This window comes from Lampetra fluviatilis, chromosome 4, assembly GCF_964198595.1.
Source record: "Lampetra fluviatilis chromosome 4, kcLamFluv1.1, whole genome shotgun sequence".
In the NCBI taxonomy this organism is placed as follows: domain Eukaryota; kingdom Metazoa; phylum Chordata; class Hyperoartia; order Petromyzontiformes; family Petromyzontidae; genus Lampetra; species Lampetra fluviatilis.
Window position 1 is genome coordinate 30,703,549 of NC_136278.1, and position 26,965 is coordinate 30,730,513.

Here is a 26,965-nt window from a genome sequence, read left to right on the forward strand (position 1 = left end):
GTGCAATAAAAGCATCGCCACTGGGGAGACAAAGGCAGCCGGGCGTGGTGTTGGCCGCACCACCCCCATGTAGATGCCCCAACAGTCTGTAAAGGCTATTCGGGGGATCGTTGTCTTTTTGTAATGAAAGGGTCTGCCAAGCGCTGCTGCTGCAGTGCTCTGTTAAGAGGGCGTGGCACAAGATCAGCACCAAGGACAGCGCTTCCTATTCAACCCACACGGTGCTGGATTGTATTGCACCACTCAATCCGAGTTCTTGGCGACTGCCACTAAAAGTGTCCTGATATCACACACACGCCAACGCCCCTGCGTATGATATACACGTTCATGTTGTCTATACGTGTGATTTATACGCCCGTAATAATTGTTTGTATGTATTGTAAATGGCTCTAACTGTGACAATGCTGGTAATGTGAATAAAAAAATACACGATGAAAATGATATCACAAGGCTTTGCTCACAAGCCGGTGCCTTGTGTATTTTATTCATCCTAAAGTGATCATCGGAATGTTTCTAAATCCGACAGACGTATGGGGGCGGGGGGTATCTTCATTAATACACACCATTCGACAGTGCAACCCATGGTTGGTATACATTTTCCGCCCATATTTTACAGTGGAAAAAATAAATCTATCAGGGCGGGTGAAGCGCACGTAGCGCAATGGAATTGGTGGAATATTGCCTGCGGGGCGTGCGCTCCTTAATATTCACTCCATTCCCTCCCATCATTACAACTATAAGGTGCGCCCTCCCTCACTCCCTCTCTCTCTCTCTCGCTAACACACACACCACTACACCCCCAACTCATCTCTCTCTCTCTTTCCCTCCTCTCTGTCGGTCGGGCGTGCTGCAGCTCCACTCTTGCGCACCTCGGGCGGGACTGCAGTGCGAACGCTGTGTCAATCACCTCCAGCCCGTGACCACTGCTACCACCTCGTCTTCTCCCTGCCAGTTCCCGCCTCACCCAAGCATCCGACAAAATGAACAAAACTGCAACGGGTAAGCGGAGACCAGATATGCAGAGTCTGCTGCCTCCTAGCCTGCCTGCCTATATGCCTGCCTCCCTGCCTACCTCCATCCCTGCCTTGTTGCATGCCTGCCTGCCTGCCTGGCTACCTCCATCCCTGCCTTGTTGCATGCCTGCCTCTCTGCGTGCCTTCCTTTTTTCTTTCCTGTCCACGTCTCTGCCTACATTTCTCCTCGCCTACCTCCCCATCTGTCTCTCTACCTGTCTCCCTGCCTGCCTGCTTGACAATCATCTTCCCTGCATGGTTGCATTCCTTCCGCCCTGCGTTCCCGCCTGCTTGCTTGCACGCTTCTGTGTCTGTCCAAGGAGCGTTGTTTTTTCCCCCCTGTGCCACGTATTTTGAGTAAATGCAATGCATTACTGAGACAGCGACAATGCGACTCGGACCATATATTCGCCACAGATTGTCTTGTGGTTTTAATAACGATGTCTGATAAAAATGGGAATAAATATTTGCCACACCGCTTTACTCCATCATGTGATGCTTTCTCCTGAGGGATATAGCTAATGTATATGAAGTCATTCGTTTTGCATGTGGAAAGGAAAACGTTATGGATTGACGATGTTGTGGTGATCGCAGACACCCATCAAGGTTCGATAACCGTTTTGCAATGACAAATATATGTTAGAACCCATCGAGGTCCATTCTTTAATTTGTGCAATATTGTAACCATGTCCAGTGTACTAAGAGCGATTTGGAAGTCCTTACGTTTTTAACAACACCGTCCAATGAAGCCTGGGAGTGGCATTTTGCAGCAAAAAATTCCACCTGTCCTCAAAATCATCCTGCAATCTCTAACACGGCCACACCCTCGCGAGATTTTTTTTTTGTCCTGCGATTCGTTGTGCCAGGACCAGCGACATAATCTGAGCCTCGCCAGCCGCAGGGGTCATTTCCTGTTGGCTACATAGGCCACGGGGTATGGGGGAAATTATCTCAGAAATCCCTATTGCCTCATTCGACGCTACAGGTTTCATTCGTGGTGGTTTTATTGTATCACAATGAAGCAGCAGCACGGTTGCTATATTTATAGGCCAGATGGTGTCTGACAATTATAGGCGCTTGAATTTGCCAGACTGAGATAAATTTTGTTTGTGAGGGACACATGCCGCATAAATTATGTCTTCCTCACCAAAGATTGGTTTCAATATTCTATTATGCGTGGCTTAGTGTAATATATATCTACGTCTGAATGGTATGCAAATGACGATACAAAATACGGGTATCTTAAATCATATATGAAAGCTATGTGTAGCTCCGATATTATTGTTTGGGTCATACAGTAATGTGTTGGGAAAAATGTTTCACGTATTTTTATTAGTGTGTTGCTAATTAAGTGCACGTGCTTAATTTAGGCATTGGAATTGTGAGCATGTGTAGCTGTGAGCTTGTGCATTTGCGAGCGTGTTATCCGTGCTTGTGAATGAGCATGGCTGTGAATGCGCTAGAACAACACCCGGGGCCGACATAATAAGGCGGGGTCTCTCGCAAGGTCCCTAGCTTGGCCCTCTTTCGTTTATCTGCAGAATAAATTGCAGAGTATTCATCAGGAGAATAGGTGCTGCAATATCATCAATATCTTTAAAAATGACACACTATCCGGCACAGTATAATAGTAATACATATTTAGTATTCCCAAGACTGCACAAATGAGCAGGTATATGCATGTATTTGATATATATTTCACAGATAACCACACTGTTTACAAAGAAGATAACAACGCATTTCATATTTCATGAACATCTTATTTTCAAGTTACATGCATTAAATTGTGTATATGCGAATCAATTATTTCACGTCATATATGATATATGTAATTGGTTCGCAGAAAGCCATAAACTAGAGGTTTTAAACGAACCAAATTGCCAGTAAAATTATCTTGAACCTAATCGTAACCCCCAAATCGTGCCAATTCTTAGACTCGTTATACAATGTAAAATGTAAGCAAATATACGTTAAAAACATTAAGATTACATTCAAACAACATTCTCGGACACAGCTCAATATGATGCTGTTTGCGATTACCCAGTCTGTGCTGTAAACCAGATACTGGCAACATCACATCCCATTGTTATTGCCAAAGCTATCCCTGATCAGCTGATGCAATATCAGCAGCCATTATGAGGCAGACGACAATTAGGCATCCATGTTACACGTATACAGGCATTGCTGTTCAACAGCAGGCAGACCTATAGAAAAAAAAAACATAACGTTAGAGATATTATTAGGGCTGGAATATTTATTTTCTCACAACCTTAAAATGTTCACCCCTGGTCTGGGTGCAGACCCTCCTGTCTGGATGCGTCGTGGGTGTGGTTGGAATTGCTGAGAGGATGTGTGACATGGATAAAAACAAAGGGATTCGTCCTGAAGGGTTCAACTAACTCATTACTGCTGTCTGGTCACACATTGTCACACATTGTTCGTAGCGTATCAATATGATGTCACGCAGTGGGCATAGCTCAGTTTGTTTAACAGTAGGTGGTGTGTCTGCAATTCACGCACATGGTCAGCTTAGATTGTGGGAATGTAATGATTTACTAGCTCATAGTTGCCACGCAGCATTGCGGTGATTGTTATAATTAAATATCACGATTCATTAAAATATCTGATTCTTGTCAAATGTTTACCAAATAATGTTTTTTTAATCGTTTTTAGTTTCTGTTTGTATCGTTTATGCAGCCTTGTTCACCCTATTTGCTTAAACATAACATTACCATATACATTGCATGTACTCAATTGTAAATACACGATTCTTAATTTTGCAATTCTGCTCATGTATCATAGATGTAAGAGTTCATTAATCGAGGCATTGCTACGTGCCTAATCATTTTCACCGGGAGCATTGCCACCAGCAGTGCACCATGTCTGCTTGTATTTTCCCTTTACGGCTCGACCGACTCTGGCCTGTAGACGTGGCAGGCCACATCTGTTGCAGACATCAAATTGAGCGAATCCACAGAGACATGGGAGAGGGGGAGGTACCTCATAATATCTCCACTCCCGTGATTAAATCAGAGCCAGGTTTCTGTTCCAAAGAGACAACTGACTTATCCAGTGATTGGTGTCTGTGAGTTTGAATAATAAGGCTCCCTCACTTGCACTTCCTCTCTCAGGAAACGTGACCCACGCCTGGGCCCACCTCCGACATGCACCAGGTGAGACCCTAAGGGGAACAGTTGTAACCGAAGGCACATGCGCGATTACAGATGCTTCAATTTAGCAATCAAAGCGGTTCAATTGCCATGCTCAGGATACATTTTTCATGGAGTGGAAACCTCATATATTTGTCTGAAAATGCCACTCGCAATTGCATTGTGCTATTAATGTCACATTCACTTAAAAATTAGCTTTAAACACTTTTTTCCCCTGTATATTTTGTTTTAGGGTTTTCTGTTAAACATGACACGTGACATTTCGATCGGAAACCTCATATGTGCCTCAAAATGCCACTGTACTTTGAAATAATAACAAAAGACTCAGCATCTTCATCAGTAACACTGCCTTGAAAGGAACTATATATCATCGGTGACGTTTTGAGCAATGGCCTTTCTGCTTCGCATAGGCAGTACTATTGACAAACGTGTTGAATGTTTGGTTTTTGTGAGTGTGCAACACTGCCAATGCAGTAACCACCAAATAGTTTTTTGTATTGAAATCGTTTTTATATCACATCAATTAATATTTTGCTTTCAACATGATTTCTTCCTTTTTTTTATATATAAATATTTTTTCAAACACTGCACACCGTATTTGGAGCTTTAGTAGAATTGCTAGTGAGCCCCAAATCAATAAGAGCAGAAGCCCTCTGCCTTTCCAGACACAACGTGATCTACACAAGTTCACAGTTCCATAGCACTCGCACCACGGCTGGGCTCACGAATCTGAGCGCGGTAGAATGGATCCATAAAACCAAAGCGTGTTAAGCAGTTCGTTTTTTTTTGCTTGCACGGTCTTTAGTAACAGTTGTTGGGGCAATCAATGGCATTGCTATTGAGGGCAAGCTCACCTTGGGAGGAGGTGGGGTCAACTGTGGCCATATTTCACTTTGTCATCTGTTCGAGGCTGCAACCGACAAACTCCAAGGTATTGGCTCAATACCCCAATCTGGGCCATTAGTGCTACAAGCCAGCCTGGCTTTCAATCAAGGTTGGCATATTTATTGTTTTATCTAGTGTGTGCATTGCAGTTTTTCACAGAGATTGTTTTCCCATACAATATCGAATTCTGTGAGGGTTTGACGTTAATGCTCACTACAGAATGTATTGGGTCTCTCTGGTTGGCTGCATAAATGGGACACATCAACACATTTAGAGCTGTTCTGCATCCAAAGATTACCAGCTCCTTGTTGCGTCTCAACAATGAACTCATTATAATCACAATGAATGCTCATAAATGCATTCTGTAATCAGGTAATGCCGAACAAGCAGAAGAAATGCGGTAAATGCTCACAATCCAGGCCCACGATCTGAGCATTCAAAATCAGAATGGCATCCATTTACTGAAATACTAACTGAAATAGTAATGGACGATGGTCTTCATTGGCTGTGTCGATCAAGGTGGTTGTTTGATCACACTTCATCACGGTGGTCAACACGGTTTCGTGAAGTTCCAGGTTTGAGGGGCAGGGAGGAGAGTGCCCAGGACCGATTCAGTTTGCAATTGCCGCTGATATTAGCCATGGCCAGGAATCAAATGTGGGTCACTGGATTCATAGCACAGTCAGTGTCCTGACCACTATCCCCCCACCCCCCACAATATGCTCACAATACACATGCATTAAATCATCATGCATGTGAGAAGTAATGGTGAATGATTCATGGGAAGAAATATGCAAATGATATTGTTAAATTTAGGTAAATGCGGCGAACAGGGCTGTACCAACGAGACATACAATTACGAGGTAGCAATACAAACGAGACCGAGATAATGAATTTGTGAATGAAAGAGTGGCCTAAATGGTGACAGTTTATCAAATTAATGTGAAGATGAATCAAAACTAAAATAAATAAACGAAATTAAATATCGACAACACCAGTAAAAACTGCATGTTATCCCAATCATTCTTAGATAATCATTTAATAAGACCAGTCAGAACCTGATTTCATTACGATTATTACCTATCCACTGCTGAATGAAGGTCTCCCCATGACGTTCAAATCTCTCACAATCCCCCAATGCCACAATCTATCTCGCTGCTGCACACAAGGTCATCTCATCACTCCAATTCCTCGGTGGTCCTATACTCTCTGGCACGTGCCCTGCTTCGGCTGCAATTCCATCACCAGTCTCGACCATCAGCCACCTTTCCTTCTTGCGATAATGTGCCTAACTCAATTTAGTTTTCCGAACGGTCAATGTGGCTGCCTTCATAGGAAATGTTTTTCTTGATTCGTAAGTTCATCTCTCCGTGTAATTCCAAACATTGATCTCCCAAAGCTCTTTTGTGTACTCTTGCTTTTATTCCATTATGTCAGTGTCCATATTCCTTATCCATTTGTGATGGCAAGTAAAATGCTCTTTATATATATATAAACTCAAAAAATTCGTCTTTAGGCACATTGGGATATTGCTTTTCATAATCAAATTCAGTTTTTCAAAACCACTCTAATCTGTTTTCATCCATTTCACAACTTTGAATCTGTCTGCCTTCAATAGCTGTCCTCGGGATATATATGTTGTGCTTTTGACACATATCCCCATTCTGGATTTTTAAAGTTTCTATATTAATTCAAAGCCTTGCTGGCATGGACCCTTGTGCAGTTGATGTAATGAGGCACCTGAGCACCTCAGGTCCGTGGCCCCCAGTGCAGTTGCACTGCCTGCACACTTGGCAACTACATCGCTGGTTTAAACGTTTAAGAAAACACGTTGCTGCTATGCACATCAGTCTCGTTATCTGATTATTTTTTTTTCAAACCTACGATAGCAAAATGAGCAGACACAAAATAAGTCTTTGAATTCAGATGTATTTCTAAAGATAGAAATGAAATGTTATTCCCACTATATATTTTTTTCGTTTTGTTTCCCATGAAAATGTTTTTAATTCTGCAGAACCCTGGAGTCAGGCATTAATGAAGGTCAGACGTAGTCTCCACATGTGGTTAATATTGGATTGTGTAGCGGAAGAAACGGTCAATTTGAGTGATCTGCTGGAACTGCGGGGAGCTTGCCAATTAACATTCTGCATGGTCACTCTCGTTTAGCCGTGGCCCGTTTCGTATTACAGCGCCTCTGCAAGACAAGACAACTGATGTTACATTTGAAATCAAACCGAAATTTCAATTACGAAGAAGAAAGCAGTTTGACTGTGCTTTCATTTGTTTTGGTTCAAAACGGCCTGTAAATGAATCGTCATCATCATCACGGTCCATGGGCAGATCGCCCGTAGGTGGCCACTGCACATTTCGTCATTTGTTTCGACTTTCCTGTGTCTTGTGCCAATATGCTCGAGTATAGAAATTTTACAGAGAAATAGCAAGTGGTTACCAAGAACAATGTAAGGATGACTACGGCTGAGCAAAGAGTCAACATTCATGGCAATTAATGGAAAAAATAGTCAACATTAATGGCAAATAGTCACCATTGACACTTTTAATAATAATAATTTGAGTCCCCAAAACTGAAACTTCATGAGTAAGGCCTTCATCCAGCAGTAGATTGACAAAGGGCTGTAAAAATAAATGCTTGAAAACAATTCACCCCCCTGAAAATCTATGAATTGTCTGCATTCAGATGAATTAAATCCTTTTTTTACATTGCGGTGAATTGTAAAAATAAAAATATATAAATTCAGAATCAAACTTACATTTTCAAAAATATTAGGTCAAATAACGAACAGAGTTGAGGACTTCTCACAATTGCTGGCAGTCAGCAATGGAAACGGGGAGATCTGTCTGCTGTGAGATCTGTCTGCTGTGAGATATGTTTGCTGTGAGGAATGGTGGAAGGAAGAAATTGCGGCTTCCATCCTTCTCCTGAAAAAGAAGCGTCTTTGCATGCCGGTCATTGACCGGGTAAACGCAGACAGCTCCGGTGACTTACACACGGTGACACCCTGGCCTGACTTTTGCCCTTGGCAAATATCAATGCTGCCCGCTGTCTTGATGAGCACAGCTAGCCGTGCGCGCTGACACGCCACTCCTTCATGAGACTGCACTGTCGTCTCCGGCGTCAATACTCAACCTCCAGCGCACGCAGCCCAGCCGCTGCATAAATAGCACCATGCCCTTACAGTCAGTGAGCTAGCATGATTGGTATGGGACCTGGTGCAAGGAATGAATTGGGCACTCTTTTCTCTAATCCCCCCCCACCCCTCTTTGTAACTTGGCACCTGAGCCCCAACCGCCCGTGAGCCCCTTACACAGCGCCTGGACATTGCGGACAGAGCAGAAATGAGAGGCAAGGTGGAGAAATGCAGCGTTTGCAGAATCAGGGTCTCTCTGAAATGCCCACTTGTATGGCTGCCCACGGGGGTTCAGTAACCAATATTGTGCTGGTAGTGTTGTAGTGAGTCGTGCTATTTCTCTTGAGCAATGCTCGACAATAGATAGAGGTCGTTGAGACAAAGCAGACCTATGTATTTGCGATCTAACGATGTATCTCCGCAGCTCCGATTAGCACGGTTGGTTAAGTACGGTGCCTAAGAAGTTCAACATACATCAATACAAAATCGACTATTATGTTAATGATACACACTTCCAATTACATGCACGGGAGTGATTGCTTTAAATTCATGTAACGTACCTTGAATGTCATTATTTTACGTGACACGCTGTAGGCTGTCGAGTCACTGCAATGCACCACATTAAATAAATATAAAATTAAATTGCAACCTTGAGTATGAAAAAGGCATCTAAAGGGTTATTCATTATACACCTACAATTCATAAATGCTTTGCAACAGCATTGCATGGAAGGTCACTTTACCTACATGGAGCAAAAATGTGCCATGACATCAACAATAACAGCCTTTGTATAAAGTTAATAAAATGGTGTTTGTAATGCATACAAAAATGACTTCATACTAATAGACACAATTACGTTTTCTTGCTCATGATTTGTTTAATGTATTGTGAAAATTATGCCACGTCTGCCGATTCTGTTGATATCTATGGTCTTATTGCCAGAGGTTTTGTTTTACAATTTAGCCACCCAGGGTGTGCGACAATTCCACTAAACGGCAAGAGGCTTAAGCGGCCGACCACGTACCCAATAGAAACCCTTACACGTTGAGTAGCCAGGGGCTCAGGGATCACAGCACTTAGCTCACACTGCTGAGATTCGTGGCATTGAGAGTCCATTAAACGGGGTTCTCGATTGTAGCGAGCTGATGGCCTCAGCGGAAGTCACCAATAACTGTACAAAAAACATTCACATGAAAAATTTGGTTCTCGCACTGTATTTTAGCTACATTTCAACTGTAAAAAAACATATCTACTTTTCTTGCATCAATCATCACTCACCTTGTGGACCAGAGTTGACCTTAAAGGATCTCAGAGGTAGCTATGTGATATTCACTTCTGTGGGCCATTCTCTGCCTGAATGTTTCAAACCCGAACAGATGTTCCTTTTAAAGGTTCCACATGTCGTAAGGATACAGAAGGGAGGGCATAACTGTGGCCAAGAAAACCCAGAGGCCAGGTAGCTTCCACACGGCCTTACGCAGCCGATTAAAAGATAATATCGCTCGACTGATTCGGAGTTAGACCTCCGCTGCCAAACCAGAGCTGGGCATAAGCACCCTGCCCAGTTACAGAAACTTCTCCACTCTCTTGCCACCTAAGCTTCTCTCCGCCATCTCTCCACCCAACCCCACCCCACATCAAACAAATGTCTATCGACAGGCAGAGCTCACCCACTGATTTGCTCTTAATGGAATTCAGGGCCCTCAATTCACCCGGGATGCATTCACTGGAAAAATCAGCATGCAAGCCTCGTGTGCAATGCACTAAGGAGCGAGACGAAACATGGTCTCAATCAAATTAGCGGCACCACGATGGTGCGATCGCCTAAATGCAGCCTCGTTACGTTAATGCACGTGGTGTGATCTTATTGTTTGGGTCAACGGTTGATGTAAAGAATATGCCCTCGTGTCTGTAAGTGATGGTGACGACACAGATGGTGCTTTGCTGGCTTTTGACGGAAAATTTACGTGAAAATCCGGCCATTTCTACTGCATTCTAGTAAACTAAATAAGGAACAGTCAAACCGTGCTACAAGGGGTTCCTAAACCTTTGGAAATGCAGAAAAAGAGGCTAGGAAACCCCCACATGAAAGCATATTTCTGCCAATAAAAGTCGTAAAGTTCCTCGTCATAAGGCTACGTTAATTGATGCCCCATTGTGGACTTAAGGTACGGTATGAAACTGCAGCAGAGGATATATATTGAATCCATATTGAAAACGCATTTCTTTAGAACCGCGTTTTGTGTTTAGTTTCTTGTCCCCCTCCCCGCACCTCCGATTCGAACGGTTGGCTACGTATGGCGCAAAAGAAGTTCAACGTACATATTGGACCACCTCCAGCCCCCCTCTCACTAAAAGCAGCTGTCGTGATGTGTGGCTACTCATAACTGTGGCTTCTGCTGGCCCCAAGCCTCCTGTCCATGTGTGCGGAGACGATATTGGATTCATTTGTTTGTCAGCTGAAGGAGCGTTTTTCGTAAAAAAATAAACAACCCTGCAAATCTCTGAAATGAAAAGTAAAAACAAAACGATTTCCTCACACCCTGCCTCCACCTGACCCCATTTTGTGCAACGTGTCGCATGGGCCCCTTATTGTCAATAAATCCAAATATCTGCCAGGCCAAGGTTGCCATTATCTTGATGTATTAATATCGCACATTTCAGATTTTACTTAAACGCCCATGCACACCTCTCATCCCTCGCGTAATCTCGTCTTGGTATGCGTAATGTCATTGATTAAAGATATCTTCATCACCGCAGCATTAAGATATTTTCTGCTGTTAATACCTCTTCCGATGCATGCCGAGTTTTGTGTGTAGGTGAATTGCTTTATCGTTCCTCGTAGAGCGCATGTCCGCTATCATCGGCGAGGAAGGGAGGTTCGCACGAATACGAGCACCTTGGTTTCAAATGAGCCTGTTGAAGCCCCTGTGATAAATGCATTTGTGACAGGATCCGATGATACACTGCAGCGATCCAAACACAGTCTCTGAGGGCTACCGCTTCTGTCCTCGGCTACGGCGTTGTTCGTTAAAACAAGGTTGTATACAAAACAGCGGGCCATCCACACTTGCCGGCGATCGCTAATTGGGGTAGGAAATCTGCGGAAACGCATTCCCTGAGGTGAGCGGCGTTACAGTTACCATGGACTGGTGGCCTTGGTGTGGGAGACACGCGCAGCCATCTTGGCACTGAAATGTCAAAGCAGGGGAAGCCATATTCCAGCCTCTCATCATCATCATCACAGCAAGATTTACCTTAAATTTAGCAAGCTTTGAACTTAAGTATGGTGACTGCCAACATGTAATTTCTACAAATAATATCCAGTATACAGCATCTGTCTCGCAGAGATGCGCTAGGATATATGATGGCTGGGAATTACAATTTGGGTTTGCATAGAATCTCAAAATAGCTGCATCTCAAGAAAATGTGAATTACCGCATTGTAGATATAAAAATAAAATCCTGTTTAACACAACTGTAAACAAACCTTTATAAATAGTATTACAACTGTACCTTTTCAGCAGGTATTTTGTATGTGACAGCCTCTGATTGGCCTTACTAACATTTGTATGATCATTACCGCAAGTTTGAGGCAATGTACAATAGTATTACTCTATATACAGTCCTGTATTATCAGTCGATGCGTCAAGGCCATTTTGTCTCTGGGTGGCCTCATATCAGATCAGATCAGCTCTGCAATGTGATTGCTCTGAATTGTGTCAGGGGCTGAATGAACACCGCATGTCAACGAAACTGTCACCAAAACCACACCAGACATCAAACTGTGTGGACGAGACATCGTTATTTTTTTAGGCCTACGCATGCTGATGAGAGGCACCTTGCTTCGTGGCCTCAAAAGTCAACAATACAATGAAATTCAATACAATTTGCAGAATACAAAGTGTCTAATTGCAATCGTGTGTCTAAATGCTGTCCAAAGTGAGGGGCGCAATCTATTTACTCGCTTGCTTTTGTTTTGAACGGTGCCCTTGGCTCACGAGCCTCAGTGTGTGTTACGTAAGTTCTAAAATAACAGATTTGACGTTCCCAGGCACACGAAATGTGAAACTGAAAATGTTGGTCAAGATACATTTCTAATTGCAAGATAGGCGAAGGGGTGATGATCGGGAGATAGGCGAGGAGGTGGCGATTATGGAGGTGGGCGAACCGGGGAGGATATTATTGTTAATGGAGAGGCAAAAAATAATGGATTAGGTGTGAATTTAAAGAGGGAGAGAGTGGACGAGTAAGAGGAGGGAATCCAGATCAGAAATGGCACCAGAGCAGAAGACGTTACCTCCCACAGGTTTGAGGTCCACTCTGCGTTTCACCAGGAGACATTGGTTACTCGAGCAGAGTACAGTGTATAAATAGGGTAGTAGAGATTAGCCAGAGAGATTTAGGCTAGAACAAGGCCATTGTAAAGATCTTCAAAACAGCGAAACTGATCTTCAAATAGATTCTGAGGATCATAGATGTGATCTCATTTTGGCGTGGAAGATAATACACAGAATGTAGTCCACCCTGATCACAACCACATTACACGGTGCTATGTACAGATGATGGAATCCATACTCTTTGGTTCTTTCGGTAATGCATCAGCAGCAAAACATGCTCTCCCACCTGATGACGGACGCTTGTGCTGTGCCCGAAACGTCGTGATTTATTTTATTTTATACCTACGTGACTTTACCGAAAGAGCAAAATACTATGGATTCCTGCAGTCACGAAAGATTCAAATCAAGATTAGATGATTGAATGTTGGCTTCCTTAAAATAATGAACAATAAAAACTCTAGATTCCAAAGTACAAGGCAGAGTTGGCTGATGCAGAGGTCTTCTCACGAGCATATGCATTTTTAATGCGATGGCGTGTTCCCCTGCGGTTTAAATGGAATCCAGTGGCCGGATAGTCATGTGATACCGGGAAAACCATCTGAGCTGAGTGGTGGTGGTGGTGGGAGGGGGGGGGAGGGGGTCAGAATCCTAACCCTGGATCCAATAATCCATTTATGTTTCCACGGCGAGGCATGACAAACGAGCTGAGGGCAGGGACCCGCGTGAGGTGAAAGGGGCCCACGTGACTGCACGGGCGTGAAGAAACGGGCAGACGCCTCGCTATCCCGTGGAGCACTTTTCCTCCATCGCCGTCAGACACTGGCTTCAGTAAATCTGCTCCATCAGACGGCAGCCACAACTCATTGGGGGGCATTTGCGTAGAGAGGTGCGGACTTGATGGAAATCATCAAGGCCATCAGCGTCATCGTAATGTGAATTATTGGCACATTATTGGCACCCATGGCCACTATAAGACTTTCAGGCGGTGAAAATTAAATGCATTAATTACGGAGTAATAACAAAAAGCCATTAAGATCGTCACACCTGTTCCTTTGCGCATCCAGCACAGGTCGGAACTCCACAAAATGTAAGCCTTAAACAAATTGAAGATATTTACATTTGCACAATCTTTAAACATATTTTCTGAGTGTCGTGGTGCACATCTTTCTTTGATCCAGCACTTTCAAGGTAGGAGGGGTTGGTGGATCATTGGTGGATCACGCAGATTTGTGATGCGAGGTGGTCCAGGATGTGGCGGTATAGAAAATGGGTTTTTGAATAATTGTCAGTAAAATTTTGATCGTTATCTCCTTTTACGTGGGGATTTCCTTCTGATGTTGGAAATGGAACATACATCTAAAACTAGGAGCCACCTAAAACTAGTGCACAGTGAGACGTTATTGAATATATTTAATTATTGTTTTAAAAAACCCGCGTATCATCAATTTACCATTTGTACGCATTATTCAACATCGACATATAAAATGTGAATTACCCACTTGAACCAAAAAACGGTATCATAAACGCAGTTTCAAAACGCCACGGGCAGCAGCAGCGTTATCGTATAAACAGCCATTTAGTTTCAACAAAGAGCGGAGAACAAACCAACAAAATCCACACACCACCACTGTGTGGGCGCCCAGTGTGTCCACCTCGCGATAAAGACTTGAGTCAAAGCCACAGCGTGTATCTGGCCGCGGCAGGCAACGGTGCCGCGGATGATAGTGCGAGGAATCCCGCCGGATCTGCCACATGCCCTTCACAATCCCCCCCACCCGACCCCCTTCCCTCCCACGCTTGACATCTCCCGTGGCTTCACTGCCCCTGGTTCTGCTCCACGTGCAGGCAGCCCTGGCGTTGCCAGGCCTTGTCCCCCTGACGTGCGCTTCTCCATCATCATCATCATCCTTTGACGCCTCCCTCCAGCCAATGTCGACATTGACTCTGGGGTGAAAGGGGGGGGGGTCCCAGGGTTGCCCTCTGAGCCCCCCCCCCCTCCCCATTTCAATGCATACAATCCTAGCGAGGTGGTAGAAATTCAAACAAGATATAGAGATGTAGTTAGCCAAGAGAAATTTAGACGAAAAAAACAGAGAGATGCAGTGAGGTGAGGGGAATATAAATGCGGACAAGCCGGATATTAATATATTTGCGTTGTTATTAGGATCTGCATTTGAGATGACATTTCATGCACCCCTTTTGTCTAGAATCAGTGGATTTTCTTGAGCTACCTGGGAGTTCAAAGCTTTTGCTTGGGTTGCTCATGCCCATCGCTGCCACGGCTGGCGGGCACGTCAAAGTGATTGTGCGCATGCTGATCCGTCCACAGCAGGGGGGAGGGAGTGGGGGCGCGATGGAGGTTGGGTTTCGGTTTTGCAGCGACGATGCGGTGGAAGGCTCTCTGTCCAGCAGAAGGAAGGAAGCGATGTGGTGGCATCAACAGAGTTGTCTATGATGGCATCTCGATCTTGACCATGACCTTGCTGGGATGGGCGTGGAGATTTGAGCTTCTCTCAAGCAGTGAGACAGGAGAAACACGTTCGCTTTCCAATTGGCTATTTCGTTTGAATAAGTGCCGTTTTTTTACGGAAAAAAAATTGCTCATGATCGATATGATGAATACACATGTGCTGTATATGTGCTTTCCAACTGTTATCCGAGTAGCCAATTGGGTAAGTATGTTTATTTTGTAATTTAAATCCCTTTTCTTCTATTTCGGATTCATACAGCGACCTTTCCAGGGCCCTTTGCAAGTCGGGGAACAATATTTAAATGAAAATAATCTGCACGTGATGGATTCTATTTAATCACATAACATTGCACAATGCGTTGTAAACAATTCCATGTGTGCCTGTTTAAACGAGGCAATTCCATTTAGAAAACAATGTTACTCAAACAAATCTAGATTTATGTGGCTTTAGCTATTGGGACTGGGTTTCTACACAAAGTATAATAGCCAAGGCTATAGCAAAAGTTGTTCTACCAAAGCAATTCTACTGTAGATAGGAATCCAGTAACAATCACTGAGCATGAAAACAATAATTGTGACCGCTCATATCAATGTAGGCCTTATCTTCAATACACTACGATGTGGAGATTTAGATCGCATCTAAATACAATAGCATCTCAAGACTATATGCAGAAATAATGGGGACGTTTTTTTTTAAGAGAGGAGCAGCCAGTCATATACATCTTGTGTCATCCTTTAAGGTTGATGCCCATGACGGATGTTTTCCATCTTTGGTGATCTTCAGCATCTCTCGTAGGGAGTCCCGTCCAACTGGCCACATTATCCCACCAACTCATCCGTAACCTGAACAGGGCCATGTTGTCGGCAGGGTGTTCTCGACTATGAGGGCATTAGATAAAAAAAATATATATCTTATTTTCCTTTGTATGGCTGATGACGTAGAACAACAACTATAATTTGACATTGTGGTTGAGCCAGATAACTGCGTCAGTAGTAGCGCGGAGTGTATTGCTGTGATGCCTCGTTCGTTATATGTTCCATAGTCTCTTCTGGGTGACCACAGCCGCACACATGAGATTTTTGAAATGTCCATTTGTGCATGAGGTATCAGTCCGCATCTGCCAGAGAAGAATGAGTGAGACTGAGCGACCTCCCACTAAGTCGCAACGCGTGGAGGTGTTCCATCATCGCATTACAGTGCCTCTAGTATTACTGGTTGGAACCTCCTGGTTACACCAGCCCACAGGGGATTATTGTGTCCGTCCGTCCGTCGTGAAGGGAGGGGCTGGGTGGGGAGGGAGGGGCTGGGTAGGGAGGGTGGGGCTGGGTGGGGGGTGGGAGGGGTGGGGGTGGGTGGGGAGGGGCTGGTCACCCCGTGGTGCCCTTATAAAACTCAACGTTTAACCTACTCACGCCGGCTTGTGCCCGCCCTCACAGTCGGCCATATTTTCGGAATACACCACGCCGCCGTTGACCCTGGCCATTGACCGAGCAACCCACCGTTCCTACCAGCTCCCTCCGTAGGAATGTGTTTGGGGGAGCCTGATGATTTCCTGCTGCTCTTGGGGGGCATTTGTTTGAGCCGAACTTTTGAAGGGCAATATTTGGCACGTGAGCAATGACGCTGGCAGATTTTCCTGATGGGCGACGGTGCAACCCGATGCACAGATATCCTCACCCCGCTGCATACATAATTGAAGTTAACTTAAGTGGCTGCAGAACGTAGACGCCAGTATCCTTGGCTTAGGGCCATTTATTGTTTTTATATGGCAGTGTTAATGATAGTGAGTTTAACAGGCAGGCTTTCAAGACCAATAGTTCAGATTTTTTTTTGGGTAGATCGCGTAAATATAAATGTATCGTTAAACCCACCACCACTCGACACAGCCAATTAGTAAGGGTTGTCACGTAAACAAAACATGCAAATTCCTTACTAGTTCAGCACACCGGCATGTTTGAGAGCAAACCCACAACATTTACAATTCTAGTACTCGAATTGTTAATGATGGTGGTGAGGTGCTTTGGGGTCCGTGTTCGAACATGTCCAGCCCTTTTGTCAATCCACTGCTGGATGAGGGTCGTGTGGGTCGTGGAGGTCATTTGACCGTTTGGTGAAGGCGGGGAGCATACATGCGGGAGAATAGAAGTGCAATCTTACAGTACGACAATTGATTTTGCTGCATTGGCCCTCTCTCCTGCCAACCACGCAGGGGAAATAACTTACGTAATCATCTTCATCTCCGTTGGGTCTTTCGGTAAAGTCACGTGTTTCTTCACTGGACACACTGGTCAGAGTTGGTTGGTAAAGGTGGAGGGGGAGGGACGCAGATTTAATTAGTTAAGATATCACTTGTCAAGAAAAAAATGCTTGTTTTACCCTTTCCGGCAACAATTTAGGCGTTAAGATGTTCAAACAGCAAATAGAGAGCTGTTACAAGGCATCGAGTCTGCATTCACTGGGAAAGGCAAAGCCCATAAAAAAATGCATCATTTTGATACTGGAAAAACAGGGTCCCATAGATATGTTACTTGTTATTGATCGAAGCTGTGGCTGGGAATCAGACTCAGGTTTCCAGATTCATAGTAAAGCGCACACATAATTTTTCCACCACTTAAAAATTCGAACACGGTATATTTAGGACCTTTTTAATGCATTTTTTAAATCACTTTACTGGCAACTATTTGCGTTGTGTGCTGCTGTCAGTGCTTTTCTTTCATAGTCGCGTCCTGATTATAACTTTACTCGTTTTAAATCTGTCACGTGTAGCTTCCATCGACTTAAAACTTCATTACCGTGTGAGAAAGGCATTTATTTGGTAAATGATAAACAACGTATGAGTATGGCCAGTATACGATTTATTTGGAAGGACGTGTGCATTTTCATCTCCCGATCAATATTACCAATAGCTTTCGTCGGAATAACTGGCACTTATGTAAAAAGTGAGTTTGGAAACGCAGTAAATTGACTCAATTAATTGTATTTGAACTTGAACCATCTCACGTGTCCCCCGGCACTCACCGTCCGTGCTGCCCTCAGCGTACAAGGAGAAGATGAAGGAGCTCTCCATGCTGTCTCTCCTGTGCTCGTGCTTCTACTCGGAGCCGCACAAGAACTCCATCTACCAATACGCAGGTGGGTGTCACTCGCACACCGTGTCTCACACACCGCGTCTTGCGAGATGCAACTTGCACACTGCACACACCTCGTGTGATGCACCCTTTTACGCGAAATAAAATAATAATTGCATAAAGAAGCGAGGAGACGTGCACGATTGATGTTCAACTTAGAGACGCGCAGAGGAACAGATGAAGATATCACAACGACTGTTAAAAGTGGGTTTGGGCAGGAATAGAAGGGAAGTGGGCTGATGACCAAGGCTAACAGTGGAATGGAAGCCGAGAGACGGAAAGTACCCAAGAGGACGACGGCCACCTTGGAGATGGAACAGAGATCGGCTCACGAGCAGGAGATATATGGAATGTTGTTGTAGAGCCATGGAGGTGAATCGTTAACACCTCTGGTATTGGAACTAAGTCTCTGCTTTTTTAAAATGGATTTGTGTTTAAATAAGTACAAGACAGCAAGTCGCATTTTTGTAAGAGGGATTCAGAAACAAAATCATGACTTTTACAACACAAGAATACATATATTTTTTTACTCGCAAAACTTTCACATCGTAAAACATACACATGTCAAAGACACCATATAGACAGTTAAGAAAAAGTAAGCAGGCTTGGGTAGGACGCATCACAAGAGAGGACGGTGGTGGACGGACACCGACTGGCGATTGAATGGCAGCTGAAGGAGAGAACGCGTCCAGCCAGGGGTTGACCACCCTAGAGATGGAGCGATGAGATTAGTTGATGGGGGAGGGGTGAGATGGATGGTCGCAACACCTGAGCGTGAGTGATGGTGACGACGTGGGGAGGCTTTCATCCAGCAGTGGATAAACTCGTACCTGTCAACCCCCTTATCAGTGCCCTACCTTATTACAGACCCAATTCAGACCGTATTGATCACCCCGTGCCCTTATAAATCTCAACGTTCATCCTACAAAGTCCCATCACAAGGGAGAAACGCAGACACATGTTTTGCCCGTGTTGAAATGGCTGTACGCAATATGGACCCGAAAACTCAATTTCCCTGTGTAAGAATACCAGAGGTGGGACAAAGTCATTGTTATGCAAGTCCAAGTCGAGTCGCAAGTCATCAAATTCATGACTCGAGTCTGACTCGAGTCCAAGTCACATGACTCGAGTCCACACCTCTGAAGAATACTGGGTAAACCGTGTGGGTTGACAGGTATGCAAGACATGGCAACTCTCCTAGCCACACCGTCAGGGATGTAGACCTCGGCAAGGTAAGGTAAAAGGTAAAAACAACAAGCCTACTTTTAACCCAACTTTTACCTTACCACAAAACAATCACTCTACCCTCACCTTTTACCCTTTAGCAAGGTAAGGTAAAAGGTATAAAAGGTATAAGATCAAAAGCAACGAGTCTACCTTTACCCTACATTTTACCCTTACCCCATACAAATTACCCGATTACAGGGTAATTACTGGGGCACTACACATGAAAAAGGTTTATAACAGGTAAATGCTAGGTAGAGCGCTTTATTCATTTCGAATACTCTTGATGATTCCAATTTTAAATGAGGTCACGAACTGCGCCACGGAGCTTTTAGCGAGCGGTAAACACAAGGTATTTACTGGGTAATACTTCGCGCTACCTTTACCCTACCCTTTACCTTTACCATTTTACCCGGTAAAAAGGGTAAATTACCTTTCCTTGCCGAGGCCTAAAGGAATGTAAGCCATGGCTGATCATTGATTGTGGGGGACGTGTGCATTATTTTGTTTGTTTAAAGTATCGCAATGTTGACAGTAAACGACAGCCTCCTCTGCCAGTCGTGAATGTGGCCACGGGAACGTTTTCAACGTTTTGAGATCACGAAATGGGGCCCGTTCCCGTGTGACCTCTTCTTTGGCTTCCTTCACGGCGCCGTCGCGGTCAAGGTGATGCTGTGAGCCAACGCGACACTGCCACCTGCTGTGACGGAATCGCAATTAATTTTTGTTTGAAGGCCGAAGCAGTAACACGGGACATGATGTGAGAAAATAAGAGTAGGGTTTACCGTTTCCGGTAATAAAACAGGAGGTGTTAAGATGTTCGAACACCAAATGGAAAGATTTTGCAAGAAATCAAGTCCGCATTAACCACGCACATTACTTGTGTTGAGCATGCAAACAAAAATGCTCTGATAATATTTGAGGCATTGGGGGCCGTCCATAAATGACGTCACGCGATTTTTGACGATTTTTGACCCCCCCCCCCTTCGTCACACGGCGTCACAAAAAGTCAGACCCCCCCTAAAATATGACGTCATAAAGCTCTGCCCCCTCCCCCCCCCCCCCAAAAAAAAAATAAAACATGCTTCAAATCGCTTTAAACTATTGTCATTGTAGTGCGTATTTAATGTGGCGCTTCACTCTGATGTTGTAGGAGAAAACATTTATTAAAAAGTCTATTTAATTCAGTTAGAACGTGTCTAAATTTATTTAAAGTTGCGCATTTTGATGTGACGCCATTTAGGGATGGCCCCTTGTCTTTGAAACTAATTGATCTACACCAGAGACAGCCTTCTTCAGGGCCTGGCCTCACCAGTGTCAGACCAGAGAACGCCAAAAGGCGAACAGCACAAAGGCAATGCCACTATCAGAGCAGTTATAGCTCGGGGTGGGCAGCTACTCAATGGGACCTTGTTTTAGATTTGAAGCTTTCGTGACTGCAAGGATTCATACTCTTAGGCGTTTTCGGTAAAGTCACGTAGGTAAAAAATGTGAATAAAATTAATAGAAGTAATAATATAAATAAAATAATAAATCACGACGTTTGCCAGTATCAAAGTATGAAAATATAAGAATAGGTTCTACCCTTTAAGTTCCAATTTTGTAGGTCATCCCCTGCTCACCTTATGGCTTCACCCAGTGCATGTGGTTCATGCGTGCGTGTCGTGCTACGTCGCGTACCCTGTACTGCGCCCGTGGCCACGGTGCCGCGCCGCAGACATGGAGGTGAAGGAGCTGAACAAGCGAGCCTCCGGCCAGGCCTTCGAGGTGATCCTCAAGCCGCCGTCGTCCGACCTCTCTCCGGACCGCTCCCCGACTGGCTCCAAGCGCCGCGACCTCTCCCTGGGGGAGATCCAGAAGAAGCTGGAGGCAGCCGAGGAGAGGCGAAAGGTAACGGAGAGGAGAGGACGGAGGTAACGGTGCGGTTAAGAGGGGCAAAATGTAACGGTGCGGTTCGGAGAGGATGGAGGTAACGGTGCGGTTAAGAGGGGCAAAAGGTAACGGTGCGGTTAGGAGAGGATGGAGGTAACGGTGCGGTTAAGAGGGGCAAAATGTAACGGTGCGGTTCGGAGAGGATGGAGGTAACGGTGCGGTTAAGAGGGGCAAAAGGTAACGGTGCGGTTAGGAGAGGATGGAGGTAACGGTGCGGTTAAGAGGGGCAAAAGGTAACGGTGCGGTTAGGAGAGGATGGAGGTAACGGTGCGGTTAAGAGGGGCAAAAGGTAACGGTGCGGTTCGGAGAGGATGGAGGTAACGGTGCGGTTAAGAGGGGCAATAGGTAACGGTGTGGTTCGGAGAGGATGGAGGTAACGGTGCGGTTAAGAGGGGCAAAATGTAACGGTGCGGTTCGGAGAGGATGGAGGTAACGGTGCGGTTAAGAGGGGCAAAAGGTAACGGTGCGGTTCGGAGAGGATGGAGGTAACGGTGCGGTTAAGAGGGGCAAAAGGTAACGGTGCGGTTCGGAGAGGATGGAGGTAATGGTGCGGTTAAGAGGGGCAAAAGGTAACGGTGCGGTTCGGAGAGGATGGAGGTAACGGTGCGGTTAAGAGGAGCAAAATGTAATGGTGCGGTTCGGAGAGGATGGAGGTAACGGTGCGGTTAAGAGGGGCAAAAGGTAACGGTACGGTTCGGAGAGGATGGAGGTAACGGTGCGGTTAAGAGGGGCAAAAGGTAACGGTGCGGTTCGGAGAGGATGGAGGTAACGGTGCGGTTAAGAGGAGCAAAAGGTAACGGTGCGGTTCGGAGAGGATGGAGGTAATGGTGCGGTTAAGAGGGGCAAAATGTAACGGTGCGGTTCGGAGAGGATGGAGGTAACGGTGCGGTTAAGAGGGGCAAAAGGTAACGGTGCGGTTAGGAGAGGATGGAGGTAACGGTGCGGTTAAGAGGGGCAAAATGTAACGGTGCGGTTAGGAGAGGATGGAGGTAACGGTGCGGTTAAGAGGGGCAAAAGGTAACGGTGCGGTTAGGAGAGGATGGAGGTAACGGTGCGGTTAAGAGGGGCAAAATGTAACGGTCCACGTACTCCGTTACTTCCAGCGCCTGGAACGAAACGTCGGACATGCCGTGCACTCGGGACCATGACCTCTGGCCCTTGCCCCCCCCCACACGTCTCCTGACCTCCGCCCCCTCTCAGTCCCAGGAGGCGCTGGTGCTGCGGCAGCTGGCCGAGAAGCGCGAGCACGAGCGGGAGGTCATGCAGAAGGTGCTCGAGGAGAACAACAACTTCAGCCGCGTGGCCGAGGAGAAGCTGCTGCAGAAGATGGAGATGAACAAGGAGAACCGCGAGGCCCTGCTGGCCGCTCTCATGGAGCGTCTGCGCGAGAAGGTGGGCCTCCCCCCACCCCCCCCCCCCCCCGATCGTGCCGAGCGTGGTGATGTCTCAACCGGTCCTGGGTCTCCGAGGTTTGAGATGAATGGGTGAAGTTTGGGGCACAGAAGGGCAACGCCCCCGCCCAAACTGGGCACCTTTATAAATTTATTTTCAGTAGTTTGCAATTAATATTTAATAGAAATTAATTGCATGCACCCCCGATGCCTAATGTGAAGGACAAAGCTAACCCTGCCGCCCCCACCCCCCCCCCCCCCCCCAAATATAGAAGTCAAACTCTGCCTTTGTAGAGATGTTAGCTACCTTGCCTGGGATACAGGAGGTCATGGGTTCGATCCCAACCCTGACGCCTGCTGTATATTTGGAGTTTGCGTGTCTCTCTCTGCCCGTGGTCGCGTGGATTTTTCGCCGGGTTCCCCGGTTTTTTCCTCCACATTTAGAATCAACGTCCGTTTGGAGTATTTAGCTGATATACATTTCCACGTGATAAGCCACTTTGTGCAGCTATCATTTGTGGCCAGGTTGCTTCTGAAAAAGAGCTATATAGTTCAGCGGGCCTTACCTGGTATAATAAAACATGGTTTCGTTTTAGGGGTCAGCTCAACCTTAAATGAGTCCTCCACATGGTGCGGTGTGTTAACATCAGCAATGGGGAAACGAAAGGTGGTCACAGTGTGGTGTTGGTCACACCACTCCCTTGTGCACCACGGAGGACTTAACAGGGAAGTGCACGCACTTGTGTGCGCATAAGCGTGTGAACTTGTTTATGCATTCACGCACGTGTCGCCGTATTCGTGTTCATGGGCATTGTTGAATGTGTGTATGAATTCGCTTCATGCGCGCGCGTGTGTGTGTGTGCTTCTATTGCGCAGGAGAGGCATGCCATGGAGGTGCGTAGGAACAAGGAGCTGAAGGAAGAGCTGTCCGGGTGAGAGGGGAAGTTGAGCCAGGGCAAGGGCCAAGTCCAGCTGCCCAGCCTCTGTCCTGCTGCAAGCCCTACAACCTTACCCTGCTGCCCAGCCCCCCGCCCCCCAAAGAGGGCAGGGGATGCTGAGGTCACCCACTCCATCTCCCCCCACTGCCCCTTCCCTGTGAGCGCTGCCCTGCTGCCCTTCCCAAGCCCCACTCACACCCCCGCCCCCCCCCCCAACAAGCTACGGCCTCCCCACTGGGTAGCACTTCATCCAGCGTATAACGCCACTGCCCACCACCACCCCCCTCTGACTGCCCCGCAAACCAGAGCCAACGTTACGCAGTTATCTTTTCTTTTGAAAGTGGAAGTGAAACAGCTAACCAAAAGTTATTTTAGAAGCATACAGAAAGTAATTATAAAAAGTAAAAAAAAAATTGAATTACAGTTAAAGTACGTAACAGCTTGTCATCAATATTTTAATGTTTTTTTTGTATATAAACTCAGTTGATATATAGGTACGTGTCATTTAAGCAACCCCGTAGCATTTGGTTGCTGTGTGGTGAACGTGTGTTCATTTTCTTAGTGCTCACTTCCAATATCGAACGTGCATAGGCGGCGCCACGGTGGGGGGAGTGGGGGCGGAGGGGTGGATGCAGGGGGGCATTGCCTGCCCCCCACCCCCCCCGATGTAGCAAACTAGGGAGGGAATCAAACAGACTTCATCTCAATCTCCAAAATAATATCCCTATCGATGGGGTAGAAGCCAATTAACAGAAATTAATTCATTATCGAACGTGCGTTTCAATGCTAAAATGAAATCTATCTTGGGTTCATTTGTAACGCACCGTGAGAGGGGGCTGGGTTAATAAAAGGACGAGGATTGTCATCCAAGACAGGGATGCAACCCCCCCACCCCACTCCACTCCCCACATCTTCCTTTTCCCTTCGGCTACAGCGCCTCCACGCGGACAATTCTGATCGCCGTTGTGGTTCCCAACGTTGCCGCTGCGCTGCGGTAACAATGAAAGGGCTCTGGGACGGCACCACCGATCTTGCCGGTGATGTTTGCCAATCATCATGACTCGATCGATTTCGTCCATCAATCGACGCAGCGATGAATCCGCAAATTGCGATGAGCCCCCGGTATTTTTGACGTTTGTTTTGTTGTTACGGATGGACCGAACGGATTCGACACAATTGATCTCGGTCAACGATCCACAATGACCAATTCTCTGATCGGTGATTTTGTCGGGCGTACGATTTTATCGCTCTGTTACAAAGCCACCCTCTGGCTCCAACCTCCCCTTCCCCCCACTTGATCCTTCATTGCCCCCACCAATTGCAGAGTCCCGTTAAAGCTTCTCGCCTACAGAAACGGTGGTGCCGCCCATGCGAACATAATAATCATTAGCGTCGTCATTGTAACAGCTAGAGAACACACGTGCGGCGACCGGCAGTGTCGTGCCACGGTTTAAACGGCGCTGGAGGCGTGTCACTGGCAAGTGAACTGGATGGCATACCTAGACCTGAACATTAACTTCAGGTTCAGGAGGTCTGAGCCCCAGTGTAATATGTGTGTACGTGGGTGTGCGTATGTATGTAAGTGGGTTATGCATACACACTATTTATTACACAAACGTTGGCTTTTGAAAGCTTAGGCACACGATTACGAACCACTTGTCAAGGATTACCACAGCAATATTCGTGTTTTGTGTGGTAATGAAGCAATGGCAGGCGGGGAGAAGCTGACCACATGAGTTGCAGGGGTCCTACGCACCAATTCAGTGAATGATCATGTTGTGATCCGTCAGACCAAAAACCGCTTGTGGTCTTTACCAATCGACAGTTAACGATATGAGCCCTCTGCTTTATCAGCAAAATTAGAAGATAGTTGTTTGTTGTCCTTCCTAAGTTGAACAGTTTGCAGGGCTCAGATTAAACGTACTTAAGGTGGCAGATTTCAAACTTACAAATTTCATGGACGCCTGCAACGCTCAGTGCTGGTCGGCATCCTCACTTTGCCAAATTTCTATCCTACCCCACGCGGCCCTCCTCCCTCCCAGACCTTGACGTTCAAAATATCTCACGTCCAAGAAGAATACGCGCATTTTGTCTTCTTTATTGGCGGTTAAATTTTAACGCGATTTATTTAATTGGAAGAAGAGCGGGGGAATATCCGAAACAGGTATTTTTCGTTCGTGCTTATGATACCACATGGCACCGTGGAACATGAGACGTTCCGCTGGCAATCGGTTCCCGTCCCTCTTCAGTTTGATACCCACACCCACCCTGCTCCGGCGAAGTTCCCTTAACCTGATGTTGGTCAACAAAAGTGTGCACGTGGGCCGTGCCAATCAGCCAGTGGGGTGAATTTAGCAGCCCCCGGTCCCGCAGAGCGCGAGTCACTCCGCCAGATGGCACCACGAGCGAGATGAAGCGATACTCCAACTCGCATCGGGCCGGCCAAGCGTTCGCCGGCGTGAATGGGAGTCACGCGAGCGTGAGTCCTTCGCGCCTCCGCGTCTGCTTCCCGCACTGATCCACGCTCTGGCAACCGTGGCATCTGGTGACACCTGACTGCCGGGTTCACTCCGACCCCAAATATAAAACTCATCAATGTGCTAGTTGGGCGGGTGGGGGGGGTGTTGTTTTCCAGAGAAGTCGTGTCGCCTGCTGAGAGCTCGTGGGATCCCATCGCAGTCAGCAGACAGCTCGCAGGCTGGGCTTTGAAAGTTCAACTCCGGGCTGGTGTTAATCTGACGGACGCGGCTGGGGTGTCCGCACGAGTACCGCGTGGCGCCACGTGACCCCCCCACGTGCACCCGGACGGCAGTCCAAAGCAACGGTAGTGTTTGTGGCATAATATGCGTCTAGTTCTTCGTGATTACTGCTGTGTAGTTTTAACTCCTCGTCTCTTTACTAAGTGATCGTGTAGCGGAGGATGTGACGGTCCCGTGACCGGGTACGTTTTGGGTGGTCCAGTCGGTTGGTGACGCGTCGCTCTGCACCCCGCTGTCTCGCGAGGGTTTGTGTGGGGGGGGGGTGCCGTGGGGGTTGGGTGCGCGCCCAAAGCGTTCGGGGAGGTCGCGCGGTGGACGGACGTCGCGGGCTTCACCCGCCACGGCGGAGCCTCCGATTGCTACCCATGTCCAAGATGAGCATGTCTGAAATAAACACAAGATAAATTGTGCCCTGGTGCTGCTTTGTGTCGCAGCTTTCTTTCGCGAGCGTTGAGCACGGGGCGGCTTCACGGTGGCTTGGAGATGTGAACTCCCTCGTCTGGTGTGCAGGAGGCCGTGGGTTCGATCCCGACCCTGACGCCTGTTGTATATTTGGAGTTTGCGTGTTC

At 46.4% G+C, this 26,965-nt stretch overlaps 1 protein-coding gene across 1 annotated transcript; it reads left to right on the forward strand.

The window, feature by feature from the left end:
• The first annotated feature begins 764 nt into the window (after positions 1–764).
• On the forward strand, positions 765–26,806 carry LOC144931746 (stathmin-2-like). The gene is made up of 6 exons (XM_078855983.1): positions 765–999; positions 4,145–4,186; positions 18,061–18,156; positions 21,094–21,266; positions 22,509–22,700; positions 23,576–26,806. The coding sequence occupies exons 1-6, from the start codon at positions 981–983 to the stop codon at positions 23,633–23,635; spliced, it is 582 nt and encodes a 193-aa protein (XP_078712109.1). The 5' UTR covers positions 765–980; the 3' UTR covers positions 23,636–26,806.
• The last annotated feature ends 159 nt before the right edge of the window (positions 26,807–26,965 follow it).